This window comes from Epinephelus moara, chromosome 19 (genome assembly GCF_006386435.1).
Source record: "Epinephelus moara isolate mb chromosome 19, YSFRI_EMoa_1.0, whole genome shotgun sequence".
Lineage (NCBI taxonomy): Eukaryota > Metazoa > Chordata > Actinopteri > Perciformes > Serranidae > Epinephelus > Epinephelus moara.
Window position 1 is genome coordinate 13096582 of NC_065524.1, and position 27321 is coordinate 13123902.

Here is a 27321-nt window from a genome sequence, read left to right on the forward strand (position 1 = left end):
TAATTCGGTCCACTATTCTCTCAGTGACAACTTTAATCTGGTGAATGTGGATTATATGCATTCCTCCAAGCCCACTCACACACTCAGACACTCAACCAGACGCACACACCAGTCTACACACCAGTGGGGCTGTTCTCAGGGAGTCTAACGCTGAAACTAGATGGACTGAAGACAGGAGGGTTGTCATTCTGGTCCAGGATGGTCACTGTGAGCGGGACACTGCTGTTTAAACCTCCTATGTCCTCCCCAACCAGGAACAGCTCTACCCGAGGCTCCTGGAATGCCTCACGATCCAACTTCGCCCCCTGACGCACACGTATAATACCTGAAAGGAGATACAGAAACATCAACAACTGCTTTGCAGTTTTTAAATTTCTCTCTCTGTCTGCTTGCTGAGGAGTTATAATGTTACCAGAATTGGCATCCACAGTAAAGAGGTCCACTCTGGCTCCCAGCAGGCGGTACTTCACCACAGCATTTGGTCCAGTGTCTCTATCCTCAGCCAGAACTGGCCCATTTAACACTGTTACAGTGCTGCCTAAAGGACAGGCAGAGATAAAGAGAGGGACAGGTGGAGAAGTAAAATGATCACAGTCAGGTTGGAATTGTTTTCACTTAGTCTGCAAGCCCCCTGCGGATGCATCTGCCACGAATTCGACCTGAGAGTAGTCTTGGCAAGTGCAAGGTTGGCCAAGAAAAACTGGTAAAATGCTGTTGCCACCACTCTGATAACTCTGATACTGAAGCATATACTACATTTAAATAATCTGACTGCTCTTGTGACAGATTGGTCCATGTCGTGAACAAATCCACTAAACTGTAAAGTGGTCAGAGCTTCTTCCTCACCTCTTACCTTTCAAAGTGAAACAAATCCATTGAACTGTGAAGTCGTCAGACCGTCTGCCTCACCTCTAAGTTTCAAAGCTCAAAAAAAGTCACTGAATATAAGGTGTATGTAAACAAAGTCAGGAAGTGGGGGAGACAGTGTTACAGACAGTGTTCTGGTACAATGCCCGTTGCTACAGTTACAGATTGTCCCCACTCAAGGAAAGAGAGAGAGATAGACACACCAGCCTGAGTGCTACCTGCTGCAGAGTTCTCTGTGATCTCAGCCCTGTAGCTGGTCCTGGTGAACATGGGCCTGTTGTCATTCTCATCCAGAATGGTGATCACCAACAGGTCTGAATCCTGGTGGTATCAACAAAAGAGGGAGGATGAAGGAACAATTATATGAGCAAAGGATGGTTGGGTATAGAATTAAGATAAGAAGAAAAGTTAGAAAGAGAGAAAAAATAAGTTAATTGGCCCTGAAAGAGGCTAATTGGCACAAAGCGAAGAGAAGGCAGGTCTTATAGTTGTTGTGCTGTACACACACCAGCAGACTGCCTTCACAGTGCTGCTGGTGGTTAACTTTTTTTGTAGTTCTGGGCTATATCAGTCTGTCACCTTTCCCACAGAGGCAACATTTAAACGCACGCCACATTGTATTTACAGAAAAAAACTTACAAGAGTAGTTTGAATGGTTCTCATGCTCTTACTTTCACGAGTAAATAGTGTGTATGAGATTATTAGCAAAATACAAGACACAATGGCCCGAAAAACGAGCAAAAAAACTACAGTATCATTTAAAGGCACCACAGATTATCAATTGTGTATTGTTCAACTTAAAACAATGTCACGTGAGCCGTGACCACCTTAATCACATTATGGTAAAAGCATTTGGGAGATAAATTCAAGATTGCCTGTTGTTATGAATTCCTCAAAAGCAGACTTGGAAAGATACAACGATTTTACAGCAGTGATTAATGAGACTTTCAGTGGTCTCTCTAGCTGCCAATGTGGCAACATGTGTGAACGTTTGCAGTATATGTGCACAGGAGGGTGGGATTACCCTGCGAGCGATGCGGGGGTTCTCAGGGTTGTCTTTGACAGTGATGGTGAGTCTGTACTCAGCCACTCGCTCTCTGTCCAGCGGCCTGTTCACCTGCACCACACCTGTCTGACAGATACAGAGAGGAAGAGGTAAGTCAGGAGTGTGTTTAGATATTCATTCTTGATATGACAGTATGTTGTATTACACGCAGGTACTACTACAGTATGTTTTGTCACCTTCCCTTCTCTAAAGGACATGCAGAATTTACTCTGTACTACATTCATGCTGTAACCCCACATATGTGTATGCTGCCAACATCTGCTGATCTGTAAATACATCTGTAGCAAGGCTGTACGAGCATTACGTGCAGACTGTCGATGAAAGGAAGCTGGGAAATCTGTACTAAGTCAGGTTAAAGTGAAAGCCTAATGTTTGATCAAATCTTGGAGCTGCCAGTCACAACACACTTTTTCTCTATGCTCCCCCTTTTTTCTACCACCTGCTCCAACTTCACAACATTAGTAAGTCAGATTTTTCTGTGATTCATACTTAAAGAGTAACCAAACAGCAGCTGAGAATTTGTTTTTTGCTGCCCGCTCTGGTTGAAAGTTTTAAGCCTGTTTTACTTCTGAACACATCTTGCATCAGTGTTGGGTGTTATCTTAAGTGTGCTATGTTCAACCTGTAACCACACCCAACAGTGATGTCACCAGGACCACTGGAGGTCAGCAAAGACAAGATTTTCAGGGGGTGCAAAGTTACTCTTTAAACCACACAAATCCTTTATCTCACCGTGTCGTTGATGTAGAAGGCTCCGTCCCGGTTGCCAGCAGTGATGTTATAAGTGAGCAGCGCATTCCGTCCGCTGTCTGCATCTCGTGCTCGGACCCTGGCCACAGAGGTGTGTATGGTGGCGCCTTCACTCACACTGGTGTTGAAAGGCAGGTTCAGGAGGACTGGGTCATTGTCGTTGATGTCTCGGACATGGACCCCCACCACCACCTTAAGAAAACATGGCAATACAAAAAAACCCCTTTCAAACCCATGCCTGTTCACAATAAGATTGTCTATCTGTAATAAATTTCATTCATTATGCAGCTTTTCTAACATGTTTTCTTTTAAAAGTCCTTGCTTAAGTGTTAACATGGGATGTACATATAAGATAAGGAGCTGTCCAAACATTTTCTTGGGATCTTAAATGCCACATGTATCGACCAAAGCTACTTTTTGAGATTGTATATTTACCTGGCATGATCATTGATTAGACGGAGTAATATAGTTTGTGAGAGTGGTGCTGGAAATTGAGGTGGTCAATACGTTGTTACATTTCCCATGAAAGCCAAATTACAACACAGAACTGAAGCTTGCAAGATCCTGATTGTTTAAGAGGATATGACGAGAGTGTGTGCCTGCTTGCATGTGTGTGTCTGTGTAATGAGGCCTGACCGAGCTGTTGCGAGATGGTGTTCCCAGGTCTCGCGCTGTGACAGTGATGTTATAGAAGGCTGTTGTCTCTCTGTCCAGCTCTACATCCTTCCTCACCCGCAGCTCACCCTCCACTGGAGAAACCATGAACTCATCTGACAGAGAGACAGAGACAGAGGCTCAGAGATGTATCGTTATGATTTTGTTGTATATCACTCTCTTAACAGAACAATCTGATACTAACTCTGGTGATCACCACCGGTGATGCTGTACTCCACTTTGCCGTTGAGCCCCGAGTCTTCATCACTGGCTCTGAGAGTCCAGACTCGAGGTCCTGGCTGGCCCTCCGTCACCTCGAAGGGTCCCTCATAGGCTCTGGGGAAAGTGGGTGTCACATCGTTCACATCTAGTACGTTTACCAGCACCTAAGAAAGGAAGAGGGAGTTTTTAAAACATCCATTATAAGAATGTGACTGATTGTGACATGTACAGTATGCGTGGTAAAAACAGAATGAACACCGAAAACTGGCCAAGTTCACAGTAATGTGATTTGCCACATTCAGCTTCATGGCTACCTCTAAATCACAACACATTTTTGAAGGTAACAGAAGGATTTCCACCCATAAAGAAATATTTTATCCCCTCAAATGATCATTTGTATATCAATTACGCACCCCGCATTGAATTAAATTCATGAAGAATCTTTGTTTTGCTCACATACCTCCAGTGAACAAAGAATCCAAAAACAGAGAAAATTCTTTGCGAACTGGAGTAAAAGTGGTCCGTGTTTAACAGCAAAACTATATCAAAAAATCTGTTTACAAACTCTCACGCAACTCATGCAGCATAATCCAAGTCTCATTTATCCAGTTGTATGCTTAGAAAATAGTCAGAAAAAGCAGAAAATGGCCATTTCAGTTTCCAAAGTCAAAGTGTAATGTCTTCAAATTGCTTTTATTGCCCGGCCAGTGATCCAAAGGTCAAATTTATTTAGGTTACAGCTACATAAAACAGATAGAAACAGCAAATAATTTCATTAGAGGAGCTGGAAGCAGCAAATGTTTGACCATTTTTGTTCATAAATACCTGAATGATTGATCGCCAGTCAAAATTGACAATTGATTTTCTGTCGATCGAATACTCAGTTAATAGACTAATCATTTTAGCTCTAAAATATTAAACATTTTAGTTAAAAGTATAAAAAAAAACATATTTACTGTTGTGCTAGATGTCAAGCGAAGAGCAGGATTTGGACACTGGTCCGTAGCTGTGACAACCAGTGCATAGTGTCCGTTGCTGATCTCGTAGTCCAGCTCCTTCACAGCTGTTATCCTCCCCTAAACGCACACACAAACACATCATAAACAGAAGATTAACAGATGTTTTTCTGCACCTGTAACACTACAGCACAGCAGGTTACATGTCTTACAGTGATGCTGTTTATATGAAAGGTCTGGATCAGGTTTCCGTGCGCGATAGCATAGCGCAAGGTGCCGTTCAAACCCTCATCTGGGTCGATGGCCGTTACAGTAGCGATGGTAGCACCCACTGTGTCTGGCCCCTCGCTCAACACTGTAACATACTCCTCCTCTGGAAACTCTGGGGCGTTATCGTTTTCGTCCACGATGTGAACATAGATGGTGGTTGAGGTCTGAGGGAGAAACAGAGAGATGTGAAAACTTTTACAGCTGTATCTACTATTTATTATTTATTGTGTTAAACTATGCTGACAACATGTGTTTCTTTTCCAGCATATGGTGTCAGCTGGACTGGCAAGTTAATCTTGTAGTTGATTCATCATTATAATGTTGAAAGATGTTATGGTGACTTATTATCATATTAAAGAGCAAAGATCAACCACATATAAGGAATTTATTTGAAAACCAAACTTAGAAAACCTACATCAGAAAGACAGGCTGGTAATCAGTAATTTTTATTATTTTATCATAATCACTGAACAATAATATCTTGTCAATCAACTGGAATTTCTCTAAAAACTGCTTTTCTACACTTCATGCTACAGCCACTCCTACACCTTTATACAGTTTTCACTTCCTGTGTGAGGAGTAAGGTTTTCTGATAAAGAGGAAACAGGTATTTGCTGTCTTCACTTATGATGGGCATGTGTGATGTTCAGGATATTCACTTAACATGGGAGAATGGAAAAAGACAGTAGGAGAGTATTTTGTTACAGACCAGAGGAGAAAGTATCTTGTGAGAACCAAAACTAAATCTTAAGAGTAAGTTAGGCAAAGAGAAAATGCTGCAAGGTAGACATAAGTTCTGCTTCCCTGACATTTCATTTTCTCACACTGAGGTAAAAGTAAAACCTAAAATGTAAGTGAAGTGAAAGAAAGACAGCAGTGCATCCCAAAGGAAACCATTTCATCAAACCACTGACAGATTCTGATACATAAGCAAAAGTATCTTCCTGTGGAATAAAGGTTGAGTGTTGAGACAATTCCTGCTCCAACAAGTCTGACCCCCCAGCCCTAAGAACGTGGACAAACTGTCTGTTACCCTCAGGCTGTGTGGTTAAAGAGGCCGTTGGAATTTCACAATATTGTGATTTTTTTTCTTTTGTGTGTGTGTGTGTGTGTGGGTGTGTGTGTGTGTGTGTGTGTGCGCGCGCGCTTTAGAGAGCAAAAGATGACATATGATTAGAACGAGACAATAACAAAAATACTGGTTATCCACACATAAGCGACTTTATGAAGATCAGTTTCCTAGTCATGGGGAGTTCTGCTGAGCCTGGAAACCCACAGACTGTATAAAATAATTGACGTAGCTACTGTGACGTATTGGTTTCTGGACTCCGTCTTGAAGCCTCAAGTTCAGCATTTTGGCCATGGCCAGAAGTGACCATATTTGGATAGGAGGTCGGAAGTGTGGAGGAGTGATGGGTGGATCTGACTCATAGACTGTAGCAACGCCTCCCAAACAGCCTGTCACTAAGGTGGCTCTGCCCTTAAATATGCACAACTTTGAGCCTTAATAACATGTAAACAGGTGAGTTATATAAAAATTCACCCTCTGTATTGTCGTCATGAATGTTGAAATCAACTATATAGCCTAAAAATGTTTTTATACCAGGCTGTAAACATGTTTATTGATGCTGCAAAGTTGAGCATTTTAAATGCGGGTCTATGGGGATTGACTCACTCTTGAAGCCAGCCTCAAGTGGCCATTAGAGGAACTGCAGTTTTTGGCACTTCTGCATTGGCTCCATTTTTTTTTAGCCCGGAGGACTGCCGCTCAGGAAAACCACTTTTATAAAGTCTTCTGTGGCCCTGGAGGCAATTTGTCAAGTGTGAGAAAATACCCCTTGTGACGTCATCAAGGTTATCTCAGCTTGTGTTTGAAAAACTGAAATCATTAATGGAAAGCCTTTTGTACCAACTCTGTGTTTGCAAGGCATGGGCATTTACCAGATGGTGGTCTAACAGTGCATTCCACTTGCACTGGGAAGTTATAATTTCTGAGTTCCCATTTGGAAATCAACTGGAACGCCTGCTGAAGTCAGATTGCTGACTTAGAAGTTGCAACGCCAACCTTAGAATCCAATATGGCTGCTCAGTGCATCAACGGTAGCAAAAATTGCAGTAATGTTATATTTATTAACATCTCTGTCATATTTGTGTCTCATTAAAAAAAGCTGTGCACACAGTATTGTCTATCTATCTGTGGCCATGTTGCTACGGTGATTGTATGTGCAAAATAAACCGTAATTTGTTGTTATTGCGCGGCAACCTCGGGGGCCAAACAATGAAGCCGGCACATGACTGCAAAAAAACTGCAGTTCCTTTATGGGCCACTTGAGGCTGGCGCCAGAAGTGAGTCAATTGCAATAGATCTCCATATTAAAATGCCCAAATTTACAGCAGAAATGAACATGTTTGCAGCCTGTTAAAAAAAACAGTGTTGGTCTCTATAGCTCATTTCAACATTCATAACAACTGTACAGGGAGTGATTTTTTATACAATTCACACAATTACATTTTATTAAGGCTTAAAGTTCTACATATTTAAGGGTGGTGCCGCTTTGAGTGACAGGCTGACTGCAAGGTGTTGCTACAGTCTATGAGTCAGATCCACTCCTCACTCCTCCACAGCTCCATCCTCTCACATAACATCACTTCCTGCTCCAAAAAAGAAAAGAAAAAACAAAAACCAGGATGGCGATGGTTGAAATGCCAAACTTGAGGCTTCAAAACAGGAGTCCACAAGCGTATGGATGACATCACGGTAGCTACGTCTATTATTTTTTTACAGTCTATGGTTGTTATCAAATGAAGCTCAGTGTAAGTTCAATCAGGAAGACTTTCTTTGTGCTCATCCATTCACAATTCTCTCCATCACACTCCCACTGCTTCCCCTAATCAGCTGTCTATGGCTGTTTACTCTTCTAGTTATCCATTCAAATTTCACCACAGTCTCTATCAGGCTAACAATGGCTAACCTGTTTAGAACTGGTATCGTTAACAACATCTTGGTTTACCAACTTGTGTTGGAATGTGGTCAACTCGGTTGGGTTGTGACGTCATTCCTAGCTTCGACCTATGATTTCTGAGGTCAGTGGAAAGTAGTGTAATGTAAGACAGTATGTAGTTGCATTTTGGGAAATGTAGGATCCGGCGTTTTAGAAGTGAGACCAATACTGGGGACTAAATATCAGGATATGGCTTTGTTCAATCAAACCATCCTTGTTAAAATCTCTCACATGTACCCCTATCTGTGGGAGTAAACTGATAGTGTCCCTTTAACATGTGCCAAGTTTCTGGCATATTATAACACTTTTTAGTCAATGTACTAACTATGTATCTACATATCTTGTTGACTGATACTTCATCACTGCTATTCTTACAGGGGTGGGGCAGAGGGAGGGTGTGAGAGGCTGACAGCAGCAGGGGGAGGAGCTGTTGCCTCCGTGTATCACGTTGCTTATGCGCTGCAGAGTTCAGAAAGATCAAGTCAACTTGGGGACAGGTTGACAAGGGACCGTCAACCACCTCTCTGTGCTTTGGTGTAAATTTGAGATATTTATCTAGTATTAGAGTGGAGGGAGAAAAAGTTTAACAAAGGCTCCCTGTAGTTAGTTGATGATAGCCTGAGTCAAACATTGCTCTGCAGCTTTTTCATTTTTGCTCAACATCCAGCCAACCATGGAGTGGGGATTACCCTGTCGGACATCACTCTGGGCAAAGAAGTCCATGTTTTGGTTTTGCTACGTTTTGTTTTACATAGCTGGAGGTAAGCATGAAAAAAAAATCTCTTTGACACCCAACCATCCATTCAAATGTGTTGAACTGGCTCATCCAATTGTCCCGGCGTGTGGGGATAATTGTATAATTCACTGGGGAACAATAGTGTCTGTCAAAGTCAACTGAGACTCAGAAAAAAAGTGAGCTGCAGTAATGTTGTAGTAAGTTTAAAATAATAAAAGAAAAAGTACGAGCAGAAATATGACGTGTTAACGTCATCAATTCTAATGAGGAACTTGATGCGTTCATGTCTACGTGACAGGCCTGATAGGCTATAGACTAACCTGTAACTTCAGCTTATTTGACAGTCTTCCATTAACCATACCATAATACTATGTACCATTAAACCTGTGTTGTCACGCTGTAGAGGTTTCTTTTTTTAATAGGCAAATAGACCACTATATGCGCCTCTCGTGACTGTGGCTTAAACTGTCTTTGATATTCCGGTAAAATTTGCCTACGGAGACCCGTGGTGCATTTTAGGTAAACCGCAATTTTGACCTGTTTTAAACTTTCAGGCCTTAGTGTGCTGCTGCCTCTGCTGTTGTTGTTTTGAGTCAGAACATCTGGTGTGAAGCGGTGTTAAAGCCCCACCCGTGGGATGTAGTAGAGTGTAAATCCACTTTATACTCACCCTTTACAACATATAGCCGCAAATTGGACCGCGGCCGCCGACGTTTTTAGACTCGTGAGTCTTAAAATGGAAATGTACACGACACAAAGTGACATTAGGTAAACTTTCCCAAGCTGTGTGCGCCTGTGCGGGGTGAGTTTGGTCACCAGTAAGTTACCTCCTGACTGGAAAAAGTTATTGCTGCATTTAATCGAAATTCCGCGTCATGGTGGGAGATGTAATCAAATTCATTTTTTTTCCCACCAAGGACTTTGGCATTGCTTGAAGTTTAGGCAAGTGACGCAGGAGGAGAGAAGCAGCTGTTGCCTCCGGGGCGCAGGGTGCTTCACTTCAAACGCCACGGAAACCTTGCAGAGGTTATCAGTTTTCGGCTTAAGGATTTGCTCTGTTTAGACAAGCTCACGCGATAAATCCGTCAAAGGCAACTAGTGATGTTTACTGAACTTTTAGGCTGACCTACCCTGCACAAAAAAACTTAACATATTGTTCAGAACATGCTAAGCTTTCAAATGTTTCATTCATTAAAAAACTCTCTTCATCTTAAGTATATTTTTTAGCCCAGTATTTATTATTATTTACAGGCCTATAAATCTCAGAGGCTCCATTAAAAGACCTAAAAAAGCTCTAAAGTCTAACTTAAGGACTCCACAGTGCCCTCCTTCATCCCTGTTATGTCTCTTTGTTTGGAAGTTTCCTTCCTCGCAGCCTATGATGAAAACAGCTGTTGGTGCCACTGCCAATAATGGGTTTCTCCTCCACAAAACATGACTTGAGATAAACAGCAATAATCAGTGCCTCCTTTCCTCTCAGATAAGCACGTAGCTCCCTATGAAGCACAATGGCACAGTCAAAAATGGTCAATAAAATCTGCAGGATGTGACTGCTCACTCTGCTGCTGTCTGCACTACTTTCTCCACCTGATGTGACGGAGCTTGTGTCCAGCATCGATTGCCTTCCTAAATGAATAAATCGCTATTAGGGTGCAGTGATAAAAAATGGTTTCCTGGGTCAATCTCATTGACAAGAACAGGCCTGACCAGGGACACACTGTCAGTGAGAGTGTGTTGATGTACAGCAGCTGTGTGGGCACAAACTGCATGTGTGTGAGTAATAAGATAAAGGAGGGAGGGGAGCTCCCTTGTTCTTTGTGATTTTTCTGGGTATCACCTTTTAAAGGTCTGACGAGCAATATTAGCTGACATCTTGGTGTCTGATGTTTGATATGCAGCGAGTATGACAAGTGAAAAAAAAATCCCTAAACACTGGTGGCCTTCATACTTTAGTGAGGATGACTGTCTGAACAGCCCAAGGATACAGCATTGACTGTCACTGATAGCGCCTTGACTCACCCTCTAGTCAAAGCAACAAAAACAGCAACCTAATGTGCTTTGGTAAAGTTCAAGTTCAAGTTATTTATTCATCAAGGTCAGTAAAGATCTAAGATATTTTCAGCATGACAGAAACAGTGTAACACAAAAGTCACAGTATGGAAAACACCTTAATTTAGAAAGTCTAATTTATGTAATAATTGCAAGTTCACTGTTTCAAAAGTACAAAAAGCCCCACTTCACTTTCAATATGATATTTCAGCACTGTTGCTACAGATAAATGAAGAAACGATGTTGTAATCATGTTTATGAAGTGGTCATTACACAACCCTATCTTTACACGACTAAAGGCATGAAGTACATTTAGAGGAAGAAGAAGAGGAAGGTTGAGACTGTGACGGAGTGTGCCCTTTGTTTAAACTGCTCTTGTACCAACAAGTTTATAGCGAAGTGGCTCACTTGTACAAACACAGGTAGAGAATGTAAGTGAAAGCATACCAGATTTACTAGTAGGGTAATCAGTTGTGTGGGTTAGGGGTTAGGGTTAGCACTTGGTCGATACAGAAAAAGAATAAAATATACAATAGCAGAAAAGCAGTTTAAATGGTTAAACGTAGGGTATTTTAAATAAATATGAAGACATGTTTAATTAATTCACATTGGGTGTGCTGCATGTCTGAATTTAAGAAAGCTGTCAGAGCCAACATGTCCTAAACAGGTGGCATTCAGTCCTAAAACAAAGGAGGGCCTGTTTCTGGGCCCTGAGGGGCTATCAGGATCCTGAGAACAGAGATCAGTGAAGGAAACTTAGATTCTATAATGGAGCCAAAACACAGATGTCTGGAGTATACAAGTGAAAGAAATCCTGTCTGTTGCAGACATGAGGTACAGCTTGCTGTCAGCTTTTACCTTAATGCAACCACATCAAGGCAGCTCAGATAATGCTGACACTGTGGTAACACCACCCAATTGGCTCAGAACATGATAAAAATTAAAATATTCATTGCCTCAGGCCATTTTAGGAGGGTCTGGTCTTGTTAGTAAGCCATACCTAAAATATATCAGATGGGTGTAGAAGTGTTTCCTAGCTGGCAACCCACTGTTAAACATGGCTCTCAGTCAAGCAGTCAGACATAAATGTATATTAAACACATTTCACGACAAAAAGTTTGCCAAAAATCCGTCTTCCCTGGTGTAAAATGGGGCTAAAGAAACTGGGGAAAGGTTGTCAAAAAGAAGGACAGGGAGGAAGGCAGGGCAGGTGTGAAACAGGAGAGGAGAAGGGCTTCCCCTCCTATTGTCCCACCATGCAGGCCGGAACAGCCACGGCGGCAACAGTTTCACTTAAATCACCCTCCCTTATCTTCCTATTGCTTTTCCTGCCACACAATGGGTATTGCACAGGTCAGACACACACAGGAACGTGGCACGGACCTCACAGTGTGTGACACATACACAGGATGCATACACACTAAATATACAAACATGCACAGCTAATCAAATGGTAAAGGTCGCTGTGTGGTCAGCTACTGTATTTTCTATCCAGCAGAGACATTTTGTATAAAACAATTTATGTGCTTCCTCATTTATATTCCGGCTGACCCAAAAGGCTCTTACATGTTGCATCTGCTGCCCCCTCAGGAAAATAGTGGTAGTGCACAAAATACCCAGTAGTTAGTTCATAGTTGAATTGAGAGTGAATTATAAAAGCTGTTGCCCCACTGCTGTCTAAGGGATTACAGTTTTAAGCATGTTGCCATCCAATCTGTGATGTAACAGCATGTGTTTTGCCTTTGACGGCAGATGGAAAACACCTGCAGTGACATCATTACTGATTGGAGTGTGGGTAAAGGAGCAGCCTGTTTGAAATTATCAGCCCATAAAGACAGCAGCAGCTGTAGACCTTCAAATTAGTGAGTAGTAAGGAGCCAGAGAGGAGGACGAGTGGGAGCTGCGTGCGCATGCCGGGACAACTCAGGAAGGAAGTCCACTCCTCAAATTCTGGCACCCACCAGTCACCCTCCTAACACACATGCACAGATTTTAATGCAAAATCTCTGTTTCATGGTGCATCTGCAACAATACACACTTGCATGCATGCTCCTCTTTCACCGGAGTCCACCCCCACACATACTTGTAATTCACACTCACATGCAGCCTTCCTGTCTTCTTTGCAGCGCTAAGCATTCTTGGATGCTAAACCACAATCTGTTAGAGGCAAAGGATGGTAGTGATCTGTTTAAGCAGACAAAGCCAGACAGCGACAGAGTTGTCCTGTTGTTTTACATGCTGAATATATGGGAGTCATTCATTATGTGTATTGATGCTGCACTATGGCTGTGTAGTATTGTAAGGGCATTGTGTAGATTATGATGTGTCCACATTGTTTTTTGTAAGGTTTAGAGACTGGCTTCAGACTGCATAGCCTGAGGATGTGTTTGTTTTGTAGTGCAATGAAATAATCATTCAGAGCACACATTAAAGAGTTCATTTATTGCTGCATTCTGCTCCACTAAAGAAGTCAGAACAGGATGTGGTTTAAGGCAGTATGTGAAAGCTAGACAGGGAAAAAAAAGTTCATGCAATATGTAAAGACACATCGCACAGCTGTCTTTTTGGTTTCCTGAATGTACATAAAAGGTATGTGTGGAGAATCTGTGTCAGTGCACAGTTTCTACAGCAGCAGTCAGTGTGTATTGCAGACATTGATCAGAGCAAAGCATCAGTCAGATTTCTGCACTTGATGTCACATGAGACTGTGTATATATTGGCTACTATCTCTCTCCGACTGTCTGAGAGGAACAGGCAATTTAACTCCCACAGGAGGCTAGTGTATTTACTTTAGCCAGCAGACTACGGACTATCTGTAACCACAGTACGAATTTACAGAACAGGAAACAAACTGTGCTGACCAAAAAATGCATAAAAACCAGGACGCATGTAGAGTGCAGAAATAGGGCCTGGAAAAAATTGTCTGACTTTGACTTCAAATCCATGTTGAGATTGGTAGTTGCTATAATTTGTTTTTGCACTGTGGTTATTTGTGTTGTGACTGGTTGTACCAAGCTTCATCCCACTCAACTTAAGCTACCAAATCATTTGAACAGAAATGTGATTTACCAAGCAATTTCCTGTTTGAATATGTCTGGTTCTCTTACATCAGGGCTATACCTTTACAGAACTTTAATCTCCTGTTTCCAGGTAAATGAAAGAGAACTGGAATTTACCAAGGAACAGTTTTGTTATGGTTATATGTTATGTTTCATGCAGTTTCTGAATATAAATCCTCTGGATTCTGTACCTTGGAAAAAGTTGCTGCCACTGCCATCAGAGTAAACATGTGACTTGTTATATTTTTACTAAACATACTCAATTCTTTCCCCTGTATTTTTTTTGGTCACCTCTTATATATAGAGGGGATTTCTGCTCCTGGGGTTTAGCTTCTTAGACACTTCCTGTAATTTCTACTGAATAAAAATCCCACTCCTTCCAGCCACAATCCAAAATGTTATTATCTCTAACCTAAAAACTTTGATTAGTAAAGCCTGTGCGTGATGGTACACAGTCAAGGAGGAAGGACTATCTTAAAGATCTAACCAATTAAAAAAAAGTTATATTTGTCACGTACATTATCCCATACATTCTCTCCAGGTAAAGGCGAGATGTCCCACGGCCACTCCACGCTCGGTGTTGCAGCCCCACACCTGTACTACACCTGTCCCGAGGGTGCAACTGCCAAACTGGTGTGTGGCCAGAGAGGTGCCGCCTTGCACACCAATGACGTCTTGAAGCACAGCTGGCTTTTCACGCCCCACAGTGATCAGCACTGTATGGGACGGACGGGCCCACGCCATACTGTCATTGGTCATTCCCATGGCAACCACACCTTGCCGCCAGGGCTGCAGTATGGATTTGGAGAGCAGAGCTTCTGGGTGACTCTGCAGAATGTGACCCACAGTGACCAGGGTCGCTACTGCTGTATGATCCTAGACTTCCAGGTGGAGCATAAACACGGCGCCCTCGTGCAGAGACCCCACAGCCATGTTATCCTACAAGTTACACCCCGTAAGTATATCAAATGAATGAATGCCAAGTAAGTTAGCATATAGTAAACTGGCAGGGGAAGTTAACCTAAATCAATCATATTGTCTTTTGCAAGTTGCTTTGCAGGACAAGCTTCCCAAATTCTATGTAATGAGGTCTATGCATGCTCATTGTAGTTTACAATAATGTGCATAAATGATGTGGTTAGTGTGGTAACTGTTGCATTTAACAGGCAGAAACCCAAACCAATCCCACATTGTGATATCCTGTATGTGAGAAACAATGTATTTGTTCTCTTTCCAGGGAGAAATGGACCTCAAAACTGCACTGTCTGGGATCCCACACCACCTGGAGGTATGTCACCTTATTCAAGCCTTCATAGCAAATGAATGACTGGCGGGTTACTCCGTTTGTTTAACTCACAGTCTCTCTGTTGCTTCCCCAGGCTCTGTGCCAGTGGCCTTGGCCATAGCAGCCTGCATCTTGGCTCTGCTTTCTCTGCCTCTTATTCTGGTGCTCGTTTACAAACAGAGGCATAGCGCCCAGTCGAGCAGACGTACGTATTACTGATAGGCACACACACACACACACACACACACACACACACACACACACACACACACGCTATGGGTCAAACACAAATGTGTCCCTATAGTGTTTTGTCTGACACATATTTCCTGTCTGTGAGGAGGATTAACTGTATTTCACACAGTAGGGAAGCACATTCACACTCTATCTGTAGTGTTCCGCTCTGTTTCAATTCATTCACAATGGCCCATTTCCCGTTTCCTCTCTTCCAGGTGCACAAGAGCTGGTGAGGATGGACAGGTAAGTTTTCCCACAGTCTGTCAGGCAGCTGGTCTCATAGGCCAGCTTCAAAACACAGCTGCTCTTTAGAATAATAATGCTGTGTACATGGATATCCCACTGTGTTGGCCACAACCACAGATTAAAAAAACCCCTTCTCATTCTATTTCTATGACCATGTTTCTCACACAAGAGGTAGAGTAGACCCAAATGTGTTAAAGCTCTGAAGATAATTCCCATAAACTTTTATTTGCTAAGCGATAATGCACAGTAAGCGCAGTAACCATTATTGCGAAATGCGATCTGACTCATGACCAGTCCTGCATCATCCTGTCTGTGTTGATTTCACAATACTGACCAGCTAGCTCTACATTATTCTTCTTATTACATGACTGCTTACTAAACAAGTCAATAATTTGACACAAAATGTTAATTTAAAAAATTGCTTCTGCTAAGCATATGATCTGATCTGCGTCCATTGCAATGATCTGTGATTCACAGCAGCAGCCTGCTCTTCAGAAATAGCAGACCTTAGAATGTTGTAATTGACCAATCAGAATCGGGTATTCAAAAAAACTGTGTAATAAATAGCTTTAAAACAGGAATGAATCATTGCATGTCCAGTACAGTGGCAGCCTTTACTTGCCTTTACACTTTATGTTAAGTTGTGTGCCACTGGAATGTATCTTGTGGGAAATCTATTCGATCACGTAATAGCACAAAGGGAGACTGCTCCATCGGCAATTCATGTGTATGTGCAAAATCAATGTCAAACCAGTTTGGTGTAGTATTATAACTGCATTAAAGTATTATTATATATTAAGTCCTCATTACTGCTAGAATGTAAATGTGACACATAAAGCATCTAACTTTTTAAGAAACACAATGAGTGTTGAAACAGTTTATTGGGTGAAATAAGCAATGTCTTACTCATCAGTATGCTTCCCTTTCTTGTGTCTACGTGTGCGTTTTCAGTGAGGCTCATGGCCACGAGAACCCTGTGTTTCTTGGAGAATCACCTCGGATTAAGACTCGTACCGTTTCACAGATCATGACCAGGCAATCTTCAGAGACAGGACGACACCTGTTGTCTGAGCCAGGAACCCCCCTCTCTCCTCCTGCACACGGGGATGTATTCTTCCCAATAGAAGGTAGGACACACACACAAAACTATACCTCCTGACAACACATCAGAAAATCATACTAGATTGACAGAATCATACTATCAACTAAGAGAGAAATTTATACAAGCTTATCAAACAATATGAATAACATTTATTACTCAGGACTGGCTGCAACATACAATTATCCAACCAATTCTACATTTTGCTCAGCTTTTGCCCTTTAGGCTGGCTCTGACCAGCACCGTAACACGAAATGGGAAGGGAGTTCATTTACATGACTAAGTGGGTGTCTTTCAGTTTAGGAGTGGGTGTGCACTGGTAGGTCATGTCTCATTAACTGCATCCTGAGTGCTTACACCTGACTCCCTTCTCGTTGAATTCTCAAATGATGTACAAAAGAACTTAAAAGGGACAGTTCACCCCAAAATCTAAATTACATTTTTCCTCTTACCTGTAGTGCAATTTATCAATCTGGTGTGAGTTGCAGAGTGTTGGAGATATCGGCCGCAGAGATGTCTGCCTTCTCTCTAATATAATGGAACTACATGACACTTGGCTTGTGGTGCTCAAAGTGCCAAAAAATACATTAATAAAACTCAACAGCAATGTCTTTTTCCAGAAATCATGACCCGGTTACTCAAGATAATCCACAGACCTTGTTGTGAGCAGTTTCATTAAGGAACTGTTTTCTTTCTACCAAACTACTACTGCCAACTGTATCACAGCACAGAAGGAAGCATGCATCTACTCATGGACGAGAGGCTCTAGCCTCTGACAGAGCGAGATGTAAACATTAATGACGTCTTCCGCTGAGCTGTAATGTTAGCTAGCTCAACGCCGGGTGCGCAACCTATTTTTCCTGTTTTACCGGAGCGTTTCTCCAATGCATTCCCCACCCCCAGAACAACGCTGTGAGGTTCCGTCGTTGACGGACCTGGCCAGATGCGGGCGGCTAGCTAGCATGCTGTCGGTGAGAGCTGTTAGCGAAGTCATCTAGCAGAAGAGTTAGCAATATCTTCCTGCGAAGATCTCTCATGTTGACTGTCACTGTACCAACTGAACCGAGACGAGTTGAGTAGTGTACTATTGAAAGAGCTGATATATAGGTGTGAAATGGGCTATGGAAATCAGCGCAAAATTCGAAAATATAGATTAATTATCAACCGCACAGAAATCAACCTATGGTCAACAATCACTTTTAATAGTGGAAAAAAAAGCTTATGCTTATTTTATTTATTTATTTTTTTCATAAATGAATGAGATATTGTTTGTTTACAACTGCGATTGCAATTTATTTCCTACTTCTGGCACCGTAATGCTACATTTCTCCCATGTTGTCAACGCCTGAGTAGGAAAAATCCAACACCTTCACGGCCCAATGGTCAACGGAACCACTGCTGTGCTGCGCGCTAGTCCGTTACTATCTGTCATTTTCACCTCCATTGAAATGAATAACTTCCGGTCAGCGTCAATCCGTCAGTGCGTTAGGTTGTGCACCTAGGGCAGGGGTCTACAACCTTTGCCATTAAAAGAGCCATTTTTGACCAAGAATAATTTGAAAAGAATCTGTGTGGAGCCGCAAAACATGTTTGAGCCTTATAATCAAGGTAACATAGCATATTAAGTCTAAATTAGCGTATACTTATGGTCTAAATAAGCATTTGTTAATATGTTTTATCACAAGGTGGACACTGTGCAGGGCACTATTTATGATTATTTGGTACTTAAATTTTGCAGAGCTGGCAGTGAGAGCAAACAAATCTGTCCACGCACTACTACATTCTCTATTTTATTCAATTTACTTTTTGGATTTGGCATCCATAGCTAACCAGCCACTGCTATTGAGGTTCAACATTTGGATTCATAGAATGAATTTCCATAGAATTCTTTTCTCAAAGGCTCAAGGAGCCACTGGACAGGGGCTAAAGAGCCACATGTGGCTCCAGAGCCACAGGTTGCCTACCCCTGACCTAGGGCAATGGTGCTAGGTCAGCTAGTAGTAGATGCACGCTTCCTTTTGTGCAGTGATATGGGTGGCGGGTGTAGTTCCATAGAAGGAACATAGTTTCTACATGAAACCACTCACAACAAGGTCTGTGGGTCAGTGCCATCTAGTTCCATTACTGGGTTTCTCTTAGGATTCTTTCCAGCAGTGTTGAGTTTCATCTTGTGTAGCCGCAAGGTATTTAGTGCATTCCCTGGCACAAGAAGGGCTTAATACACATACTTGTACACATTTATAGATGTCAAATTAGGCTTAATAAAATGCTTCCCATACCCCATATGCTGTAACATTTGACAACTAGTGTTTCAATAAATATTTTGACTCTAACACTGCTTGTTAGAGCAATTGATGATTGTTAAAAAATGTATCCAAGTAGTTAAAGCGATTTTTGAGTGATTACATCAACACCAAAAATTGTTACAATTGCCTCAGGTTTTCTCTATTCAACCCTGTGATTCCAGTCGCTGAAAAAAAGACTGAGATTCTGAAGAAATGCAGAAAAGAAAGAGCTCTTATTCATGAAAATGCCATCTCCATTGTGTGGGCACAATACAGGCCAAAACAAAGCTAAATGTAAACACTATCAGGAAGACAGACAGGTGAGATGGACATCAAGTTAGCCGTAAACCGTAATAGTAACAGTTAATGTTCAATGTACGCTACAGTTTATCACAAGTGACAGACCAGTGAAGCTATTATAGCGGTGTGTAAAGAAATTGTCTCACGTGTTTTGTGTCATTTGATTGGCTCTTCTGATCGGCCTTCAAACTATATAGAATGAATATCGTCTGATAAAATTGGTGGCCAGTTTATTTGGAGCCCCCTTACCTGGTGGTGTTAAATTTATAATCTTTGGCTAACTCTGGCTGCTTAAAGTAGAGAAAATGATAAGTCAGACATCTCTGCTGCTGGTATCTCCAACTCTCACCAAAGGAATTTAGCCTCATAAGAATCACTACAGGTAAGAGGAAAAACATGTCATTTAGATTTGGGGGTGAACTGTCCCTTTAAAAAGAGGCACGCAACTGTGTTGCACAAGGACATAGTTCTGGAAATACCTATTTTAAAATCTACAGTCGGTATGTTAAAAAGCTCTGATGCAATCACAGAACAACCATGGTTTTGTGTGCTTCTGCTGCAACATCCTGCGTGTGGTGGAAGTGTTGGCGGAAAGATGCTCACATTCTTCTGCAAAATTGCACGCTCACACTCAAAGACAGCTGGGTTGAGTCTGATGTGACTAAAAAAAAAAAAATTCAGTGTAAGGAGTTTAATTTCTGTACCCCGCACGACTGAAACCACCTCCTTATGCTGTCATCCTCTGAATTCTTCTCTTGCCTCCCTCGCAAGTCATTCTCCACCCATCAGCACTCTCATTTAACACTAATGGCCCCTTCAGCCGTTCTCTCTGACTCGACTTGAAATAATACTGAAACATTAGTTACGGTGAAGGGGTTCAATCCTGAGTGTTTTTCTACCGATTCCCGGGGCACCTGTGCTGACATTCCAGGCATACTGAGGTGGATTGCCCTGTTTACTGACAGCACAGTCTATGATGGTGCAGGGGAAAGGAAAGAAGCAGACTTACTGAAATCCACCCCAAACCATCACATATGTTATTCCTATGACCTTGAACAGTTGAGTGTGTAAACACAGACAGGTGTCAGAAACACTTGCTGAAGCTCGTTCACTAACGTTATACTGTATGTGAGACCTGACAAGCATACACATGACGTAAAACTAGACTGCCCACACTAAATGAGTCCTTATTGAGATGCTGCAGTTTTATCCTATGTGCTGAAATGGTATTCTGATAGTAAATAATGTCACTAGTGGGAAAATCTCTGTGCTTACAATAAGTGACAGATGGAATATGCTTGGTTACAGCTCTCAGACTACAGCTTTGCTTCTCCTCCAGAGAGTGCCACAAATATTGATAAAACCATCACAAATCCAAGAAGAAAAAAAACCGATATCTTTTACATTTGTCACAGTGGATTTCCCCATCAGAGCTTATTTCCTTCAGTGGTCTACAAAAGTTATGCAGAATATACTGCCTGGTTTCTTGTCAGTAGTTTTCGTGTTACGTGGATAAAAGCCACACATCAGCTTCCTTGTTCAGCGTTATGGCCCGTTGACCTTCAGCTGAGTGGAATTTAACTAGCAGCAGTTCCCTCTTATCTTCAACATGTCGCAACTCAGACTTGACGCCTTTTTGTTCTGCTTTTTAATGAGTTTACAGCTAAACACTTCTTATTCTGAGAACTCTATCAGTCTCTGCGTGTGTGTGTAACCAACTCTATGGAGTAGGAGGTTTGGAAAAAGAAATGCTGACGCATGTCTTTGACAAGATCTACATTTTGGGCAGGAAGTGCAATTTTGAGTGTGTTAACTCCCTCATGTCTACATTTCTACATGCCAGCACTCAGACATGAAATGTGCATTTGTGCAGGTTGATGCATGTAGATTACCTGCTATCTTTTCTATGCTGTCACTGACCTTCAATATTCTTTATTCCAGACACCATCCCTGAGTCTCCAGACTTCCTGCAGGTTTAAAAGGGATTGGAACCTTGTTCATTGCTCTAACCGCTGACCTGGAAACAGTCCTGCAACTCTTTCCCTCTTCTTTCTGCCTCCAGAGCAATGTTGCCCTCATCAGCTCTCTCACAATAACCTCTACTGGAATTGTCGTCTGTACATTGTCTGGACCGCGGGAGGGAATGGACTGTGTTTTTTTTATTCAAAAACTATTTCCACCTGCAACAACAGCTGGAGGCCAAAGGCAAACTTTTAGCTTGTGTGCACTTGTGTTGTGGTGGGGGCGTTTGCGTGTGATGTTCCATCTACACGCTGACAATGACTCGTGGACCAACAGCTACCCACTGCTCGAGAAGAATCCAGAGTGTTAAGGGCGGAGGTCCCTCCATGTGCAGGGGGGACATGTTGAGTGATAAACAGTGCCTGTGGACTCAAGGACTGCTTTTACACGCCAGTTGTTCAGTGCAGTGCAAATTAACAACGGTGTACTTGCTTGTTTTTTGGGTCATTTAAGCTGGTATGCACTCTGTAATTTGAACCTTGGTGTGGACCAAAGAACTGCACTTCCACCGCCTGGTTTCTGTGCACTTCCAGTCTAACTCTGGTGTGGTGTGTTTGTGGAGTGAAAGCAAAGCAGACCAACTGCAGGTGACAGAAACTGTATGACAATAATTTCGAAAAGGTAACTATTAAATTTACATGATCCATTTACTGATAGTTGGTCATAGAAACAATCTCCCATATGATGATGCAAACATCATTTGGTAACCATGGTGACATGGTGTCAGCACATGAGTGTGTTGCTTGCGTCCAATATAGCGAGCCAGACTGTGACAGCAACAAGCTGCCAACAAGTGATAAATATTATCACTGGGCTAAATTTGTTTTTGATTTTCCCTTCTTTGACCGTGTAGCGCTGATAATGAAGGATGACAATCACCAAAACTGTCTAGTGAAAAGACTCATCTGTCAGTCCATATGACATTATATTAACATCATCTCACTTCAATTGTAATAAATCAGTGGAAACACAAAATGGACTTGAACTGAAAGACAACAATGTACCTTTTTTTTTAAACTGAACCACAGGTGGAAAGCAACCAAAGGCTGGCTCCATCTCATCCCTGCCATTGTAATAAAGTGCTTTATTAGCTTCATAACAAAGGAGGCTCAATCGTCAGAGGAGTCTCAATATTCTTGTTGAAGTTGAGTGATTTGTTTTTATGGCATTACACTGTTCCTCTGTATCATTTCCACTTGGCCTTGGCTTCTTTTCTCTTCCTTCTTTGCTACCTCAGTTACTGTCAGCTGTGCTGCTCAAAATACTGTCCTTCCTGCCTGTACTCTCAAAAAAACAGCACTTCACAGTGGCCTTAAATATACTTATTAAGTGCTGTTAGTATTAAGAAGAAAAAAAAAACAGTTGGTTATTTTTGATAATAGTTGTTCATGAATGTCATTCATGCTCATGTGCAGTTTTGTAACTGAAAAAAAGATGATTATTGATCTTCTTTTGAATGTATCCTAATCCTGTTACAAAAAAAAGATGAAAAAATAAAGCATAATAAAACCGCAGACAGTTTAATCACTGCCATCTCAACACTGTTTCCTGAATATTTTGTCTTTTTTACTGTCTTGATTTTATCATTAGGAAGTGCAGGTAAGTGTTAATTCCTGTTTTTGTGTGTGCAATGGGATGTAAATAAATAAATACTTTGTGTAAATGTGTGGAGGAGTGGCATTGAAATGTTCACCAAATTATTTCAAGGTAGAGTGAAAGAAACGAGAAGTGACTGCAGTTGATTTGAAGCTTGTTAATACGTACAGTAGGCTTTGTGTGATTGTGAGAAACCACTGGTGGTTTTTTCAGATTGAGATAAAATGTATACAGCAGGTGCTCAGCCGAAATCATCTCCAAATGATGTGTAGCAGGTAAAAAGGACAGGGTATTATGTTGTTATGTAAAATGATTTTACTTTATTAAGATTTGAGTACTTGGAGAAGTAGTCAAACCAAGGTTTTACATTTGAGTATTTGAGTTTTTAAGTGTGCCTGTTTTACCTGTGTGTGTTTTTAAATCTTGTGTTACAGTTTCAAAAATATTTTTATGGTCTGGTGTGTGTGCACATTTGTATATGGTTTTGCATCTGTATGTATGTGATTGTTTTATACTGTAAAAAGCTTGTATTTGACAGATGTGGAGCATGTTCGTTCTGTATATTGCTTTTAAATTTTCTTGGTTGTAGCTTGTGTAATAAAGTGGAGCTCTTAAACCTTAAAGCCGTGTGTCTAGTCTTGAAATCATTGTCCCTTTCAACTGGCAGGTCTCCAAAACTATCACTACACAAGGACGTGCTGCACTTGCTGCCTAGGGAACCATTACAGTCGGAACAAGGTTGTTCCACTTGTGTGCCTCTAAGATGGTGCACACCAGAGGGAGACTGGCATTGAGGAGAGAACATGATAAAACAATCTTTGTATCTTGTTTTATGAGAGTAGACAGCTAGAGCTAGATGGGAGGAGGGGATGCCCATCGCTGGCCATTTCATCTCTCCAGTTCATTTCTACAGTCTTTGGTTAGCTATTTAGATCTTGTATTAACAGGAGCCATGTTTTTATAGGGTTGTACTACCTATATGTCACTGTGACCTAGACAAGCAAAGCTGAAAATAAAAAAATACAGGCCACATACAGTGAACCAACTGACTGTCACATGGCAATGCATGCACATGTGACACATACAGTACATATCTCCTGCCTGTGTACATAAACCAAAGTTCTTTTAAATGTTAGACAGGAAAAGCAACAACACTCATCTTACTCTTTGTGGAAATATGACTTGTGGTTTTCCTGTTTACAAACGAAGGTGTTTCCTGTGCTTTCACAGCTGATCAGCTCATACAGAAGATCAACCAACCACTGTATTTCACTGTTGTGCAGGCTACAAGAAGACAGAAGATCTTCCTGTGTATAATATCTGATTTGTACTGTATCTTGGCTGAAGGCAGGTAAAGAAAAAGGCAGTAAACAGATGCCCAGAATCCCCTAATATAGCACACCTTTCAGGTATGACTGTTTGTAGTAGAACCACTGGCCAAAAGCGGGGTCTGTAATAAGATGAGATGCTGAATCCACAAAATGACCTCTCTGCCAACTTCAAATCACCATGAACAGCTTAGATTACATTTATACCCATTGTAGAGGTTACAAAATTATGCTACATGAAGACAGGTGTTAGAAGAGAAATAATTTCATCATAATATAAAGCACTGACATAATAATGTCCCTTGATTTAACAGCAAATAGAAGTTTTTCAGTTTATTTGATATGTTGAGAAATATTCTGCAGTGTTATATGTATTGCAGCTGCTGTTCCTTGTATCTTACCGACAGAGGTGGCGTGCCATCATCCTCCACAGTGACAGTGAGTCGATACTGTTGTTGGCGCTCTCGGTCGGGAGGGGCCGGCCGTGTCACCATCTCTCCGGTCACACGGTCCATGCGGAAGGTCAGGTCCTGGTTCCCGGCAGTGATGTAGTAAAACAGCATGGCGTTGGGCCCGATGTCTTGGTCGGTAGCTACCACACGGAGCACTGACGTACCTCCCCCAACATTCTACAAAATACATCACAAAAGAAGCATTGCTGATTGTTCGTGGAGAAACACAAACCTGCAACTGAATAGATACATATGGTGCAAACTGAAAATCATCACTTGTAACAGTACTTGACATTGTTCAGCTTCAAATGCAAATTCACACACATGCCAATTAAAAGGCAAAATACCCATCATGCTCCATGTGATTTGTGGGTGCAATCCTACCTCACTTATGCTGACGTTGTAGCCTCTCTGGCTTTCAATAACAGGTGCGTTGTCATTCACATCCAGGATGTTGATGGTGAGAGAGAGGTCTGAGTGTCTGGGAGGTGAGCCATTGTCAATGGCACGCACCTGCAACAAAATACACATGAACAGGTGTATACTATTATGTAAGTCTGACCATGCATTCGGACCATGGCAATAAAACGCACAGGGGACAAACATTCAGTCTTAGTATATCTGTGCAGTATCTTGTGTTGTAAGGCAAGATGCAGTGTGCTTTCTTCAAAAAAAAATATTGAAATATGATGTTGACATAATACAACCCTGATTCCAAACAAATTGGGACACTGTGTAAAACGTAAATAAAAAAGAATGCAATAATCTGTTAATCTTTATCAATCTATATTCAATTGAATACAGTACAAAGACAATATATTTAGTACATTTTTCAAACTGATGTTTTGTTTTAATTTGATGATTGAAATATGTTTCAAAAACGTGGGGACAGGGTCAAGAAAAGACTCAAAGCTGTGGGATGCTCAAAAATTGTTTGGAACATTCCTCAAAGAAACAGGACAATTGGTACCAGAATAAAGTATCATGATTGGGTATGACAGGAGCACCCTCGAAAGGCTCAGTTGTTAATTAGCAAGAGTGGTCACTTGGCGAAAAACTGTGTGAGCAAATAGTGCTACAGTTCAAAAACAACTTCTCTCAACAAACCATTGCAAGAACTTTAGGGATTTCTTCATCTACAATCCATAATATCAAGAGATCCAGAAAATCTGGAGAAATCTCTGCACATAAGGGGCAAGGCTGAAAACCAACATTAAATGCCCGTGACCTCTGATCCATCAGACAGCACTGCATTAAAAACCAACATGATTTAATAAAGGATATTACTGCAGGGGCTCGAGAACACTTTGCAAATCATTGTCGGTAAACACAGTTTGTTGCTGCATCTACAAATGCAAGTTAAGACTCCAGCATGCAGAGTGAAAGCCATTTATTAACAACATCAAGAAACTTCACCAACTTCTTGGGGGCCTGAGCTCATCTGAAATGGACTCACACATGGTCGAAAAGTGTGCTGTGGTCTGACGAGTCTACATCTCACATTGTTTTTAGAAATCATGGACGTTTTGTCCGCAGGGCTAAAGAGGAAAAGGACCATTCAGACTGTTACCAGCTCAAAGTTCAAAAGCGGGGTATGGGGTTGTGTTAGTGCACATGGCATCATGGGTAACTTACACATCTGTGACGGCACCATGAATGCTGAAAGGTACATAGGGTTTTGGAGCAACATGTGCTGCAATCCAGACAATATCTTTTTTCAGGGACGTCCCTGCTTATTCAAGCAAAACAATGAGACACATTCTGCACGTATTACAACAGCATGGCTTTGTAGTCAAAGGCTGCAGCTACTAGACTGTTGCGCCTGCAGTCCAGACCTGTCTCCTATTAAAAATGTGTGGCGCATTCTGGTGCACAAAATACGACTACAGAGAACCCAGACTATTGAGTAACTGAAGTCATATATTATACAAGAATGGTAAAAAAAAATCACTTTAAAAAATTCAACAGCTAGTATCCTCAGTTCCCAAATTTGTACTGAGTGCTGTTAAAAGAAAAGGTGATGTGACACAGTGGTAAACATGCCCCTGTCCCAACATTTTTGGAATGTGTTGCAGGCATCATTTCAGATCAAGTGTATATTTACAAAAAACAATAAAGTGTATTAGTTTGAGCATTATATATTGCCTTTGGTGACTGTATTCAGTTGAATATGGGCCAAGAAGAATTTGGAAATCATTGCATTCTGGGTTTTTTTTAAGTTTTACACAGTGTCCCACCTTTTTGACATGATCAGATCAGTTCAAACACATTATTCATACACGTTGATGTTCCTATGGTGTCAAAAAAGTCAAGTGTCATGTGGACTCAGCTTATAATTAGGCTGAGGTTAGACAGCAGATCAGGGTTAAGGTTTAATGTAGAATGTGTGTATGGCCATATAGATATGTGGTGAATGATATCATGACTGCATGTGGATTGTTGCCTGACCTTCAGTAGGTAGCGGTCTACTGACTCTCTGTCCAGAGGAGCATTGACATAAACCTCCCCATAAGTGTGGTTCACGGTTTTGATCTGGAATACATCCTCCATGTTGCCTGCCACCAGAGTGAAGTTAACCTGAGAGAGAGTGATGAGTCAGAATGAGTGAAAGAGAAAGAAGGACAGACAAACAGTAAACAAATAACAGTAGCTAAGCTAAACAGTAGCTTAGGTTCAGTCAGAAACTATAATCATAGAGTAACCCATAGCATAGTTTAATGATTGTATTTGGCTGTACAGGCTTTAAATCTTGAATAAATCACAGCACATGCTCAAGATGGGGAGCCCGACACAGACCCCATGAAGTAACAGAACCTAGAGCACACAAATGTCACTGAATTTAT

General features: G+C 41.5%; 2 protein-coding genes across 2 annotated transcripts in view; one reads left to right on the forward strand and one right to left on the reverse strand.

The window, feature by feature from the left end:
* The window catches only part of cdh23 (cadherin-related 23), a 206229-nt gene that overhangs the window by 14300 nt on the left and 164608 nt on the right, over window positions 1-27321 (reverse strand). Inside the window, exons 35-46 of the mRNA XM_050070372.1 lie at window positions 26927-27055; window positions 24863-24991; window positions 24428-24655; window positions 4728-4949; window positions 4516-4635; window positions 3543-3723; window positions 3320-3453; window positions 2666-2875; window positions 1892-1999; window positions 1086-1188; window positions 413-538; window positions 122-325 (exon numbers count right to left, since the gene is read on the reverse strand). Of these exons, the coding sequence (XP_049926329.1) occupies window positions 122-325; window positions 413-538; window positions 1086-1188; window positions 1892-1999; window positions 2666-2875; window positions 3320-3453; window positions 3543-3723; window positions 4516-4635; window positions 4728-4949; window positions 24428-24655; window positions 24863-24991; window positions 26927-27055 (1894 nt within the window). The remainder of the gene's footprint in view (window positions 1-121; window positions 326-412; window positions 539-1085; window positions 1189-1891; window positions 2000-2665; window positions 2876-3319; window positions 3454-3542; window positions 3724-4515; window positions 4636-4727; window positions 4950-24427; window positions 24656-24862; window positions 24992-26926; window positions 27056-27321) is intronic.
* vsir (V-set immunoregulatory receptor) lies at window positions 8264-23321 on the forward strand. Its single transcript, XM_050070379.1, has 7 exons — window positions 8264-8548; window positions 14173-14586; window positions 14869-14919; window positions 15011-15121; window positions 15366-15393; window positions 16348-16523; window positions 21022-23321. Exons 1-7 carry the CDS (start codon window positions 8461-8463, stop codon window positions 21057-21059), a joined length of 906 nt encoding a protein of 301 aa, XP_049926336.1. The 5' UTR covers window positions 8264-8460; the 3' UTR covers window positions 21060-23321.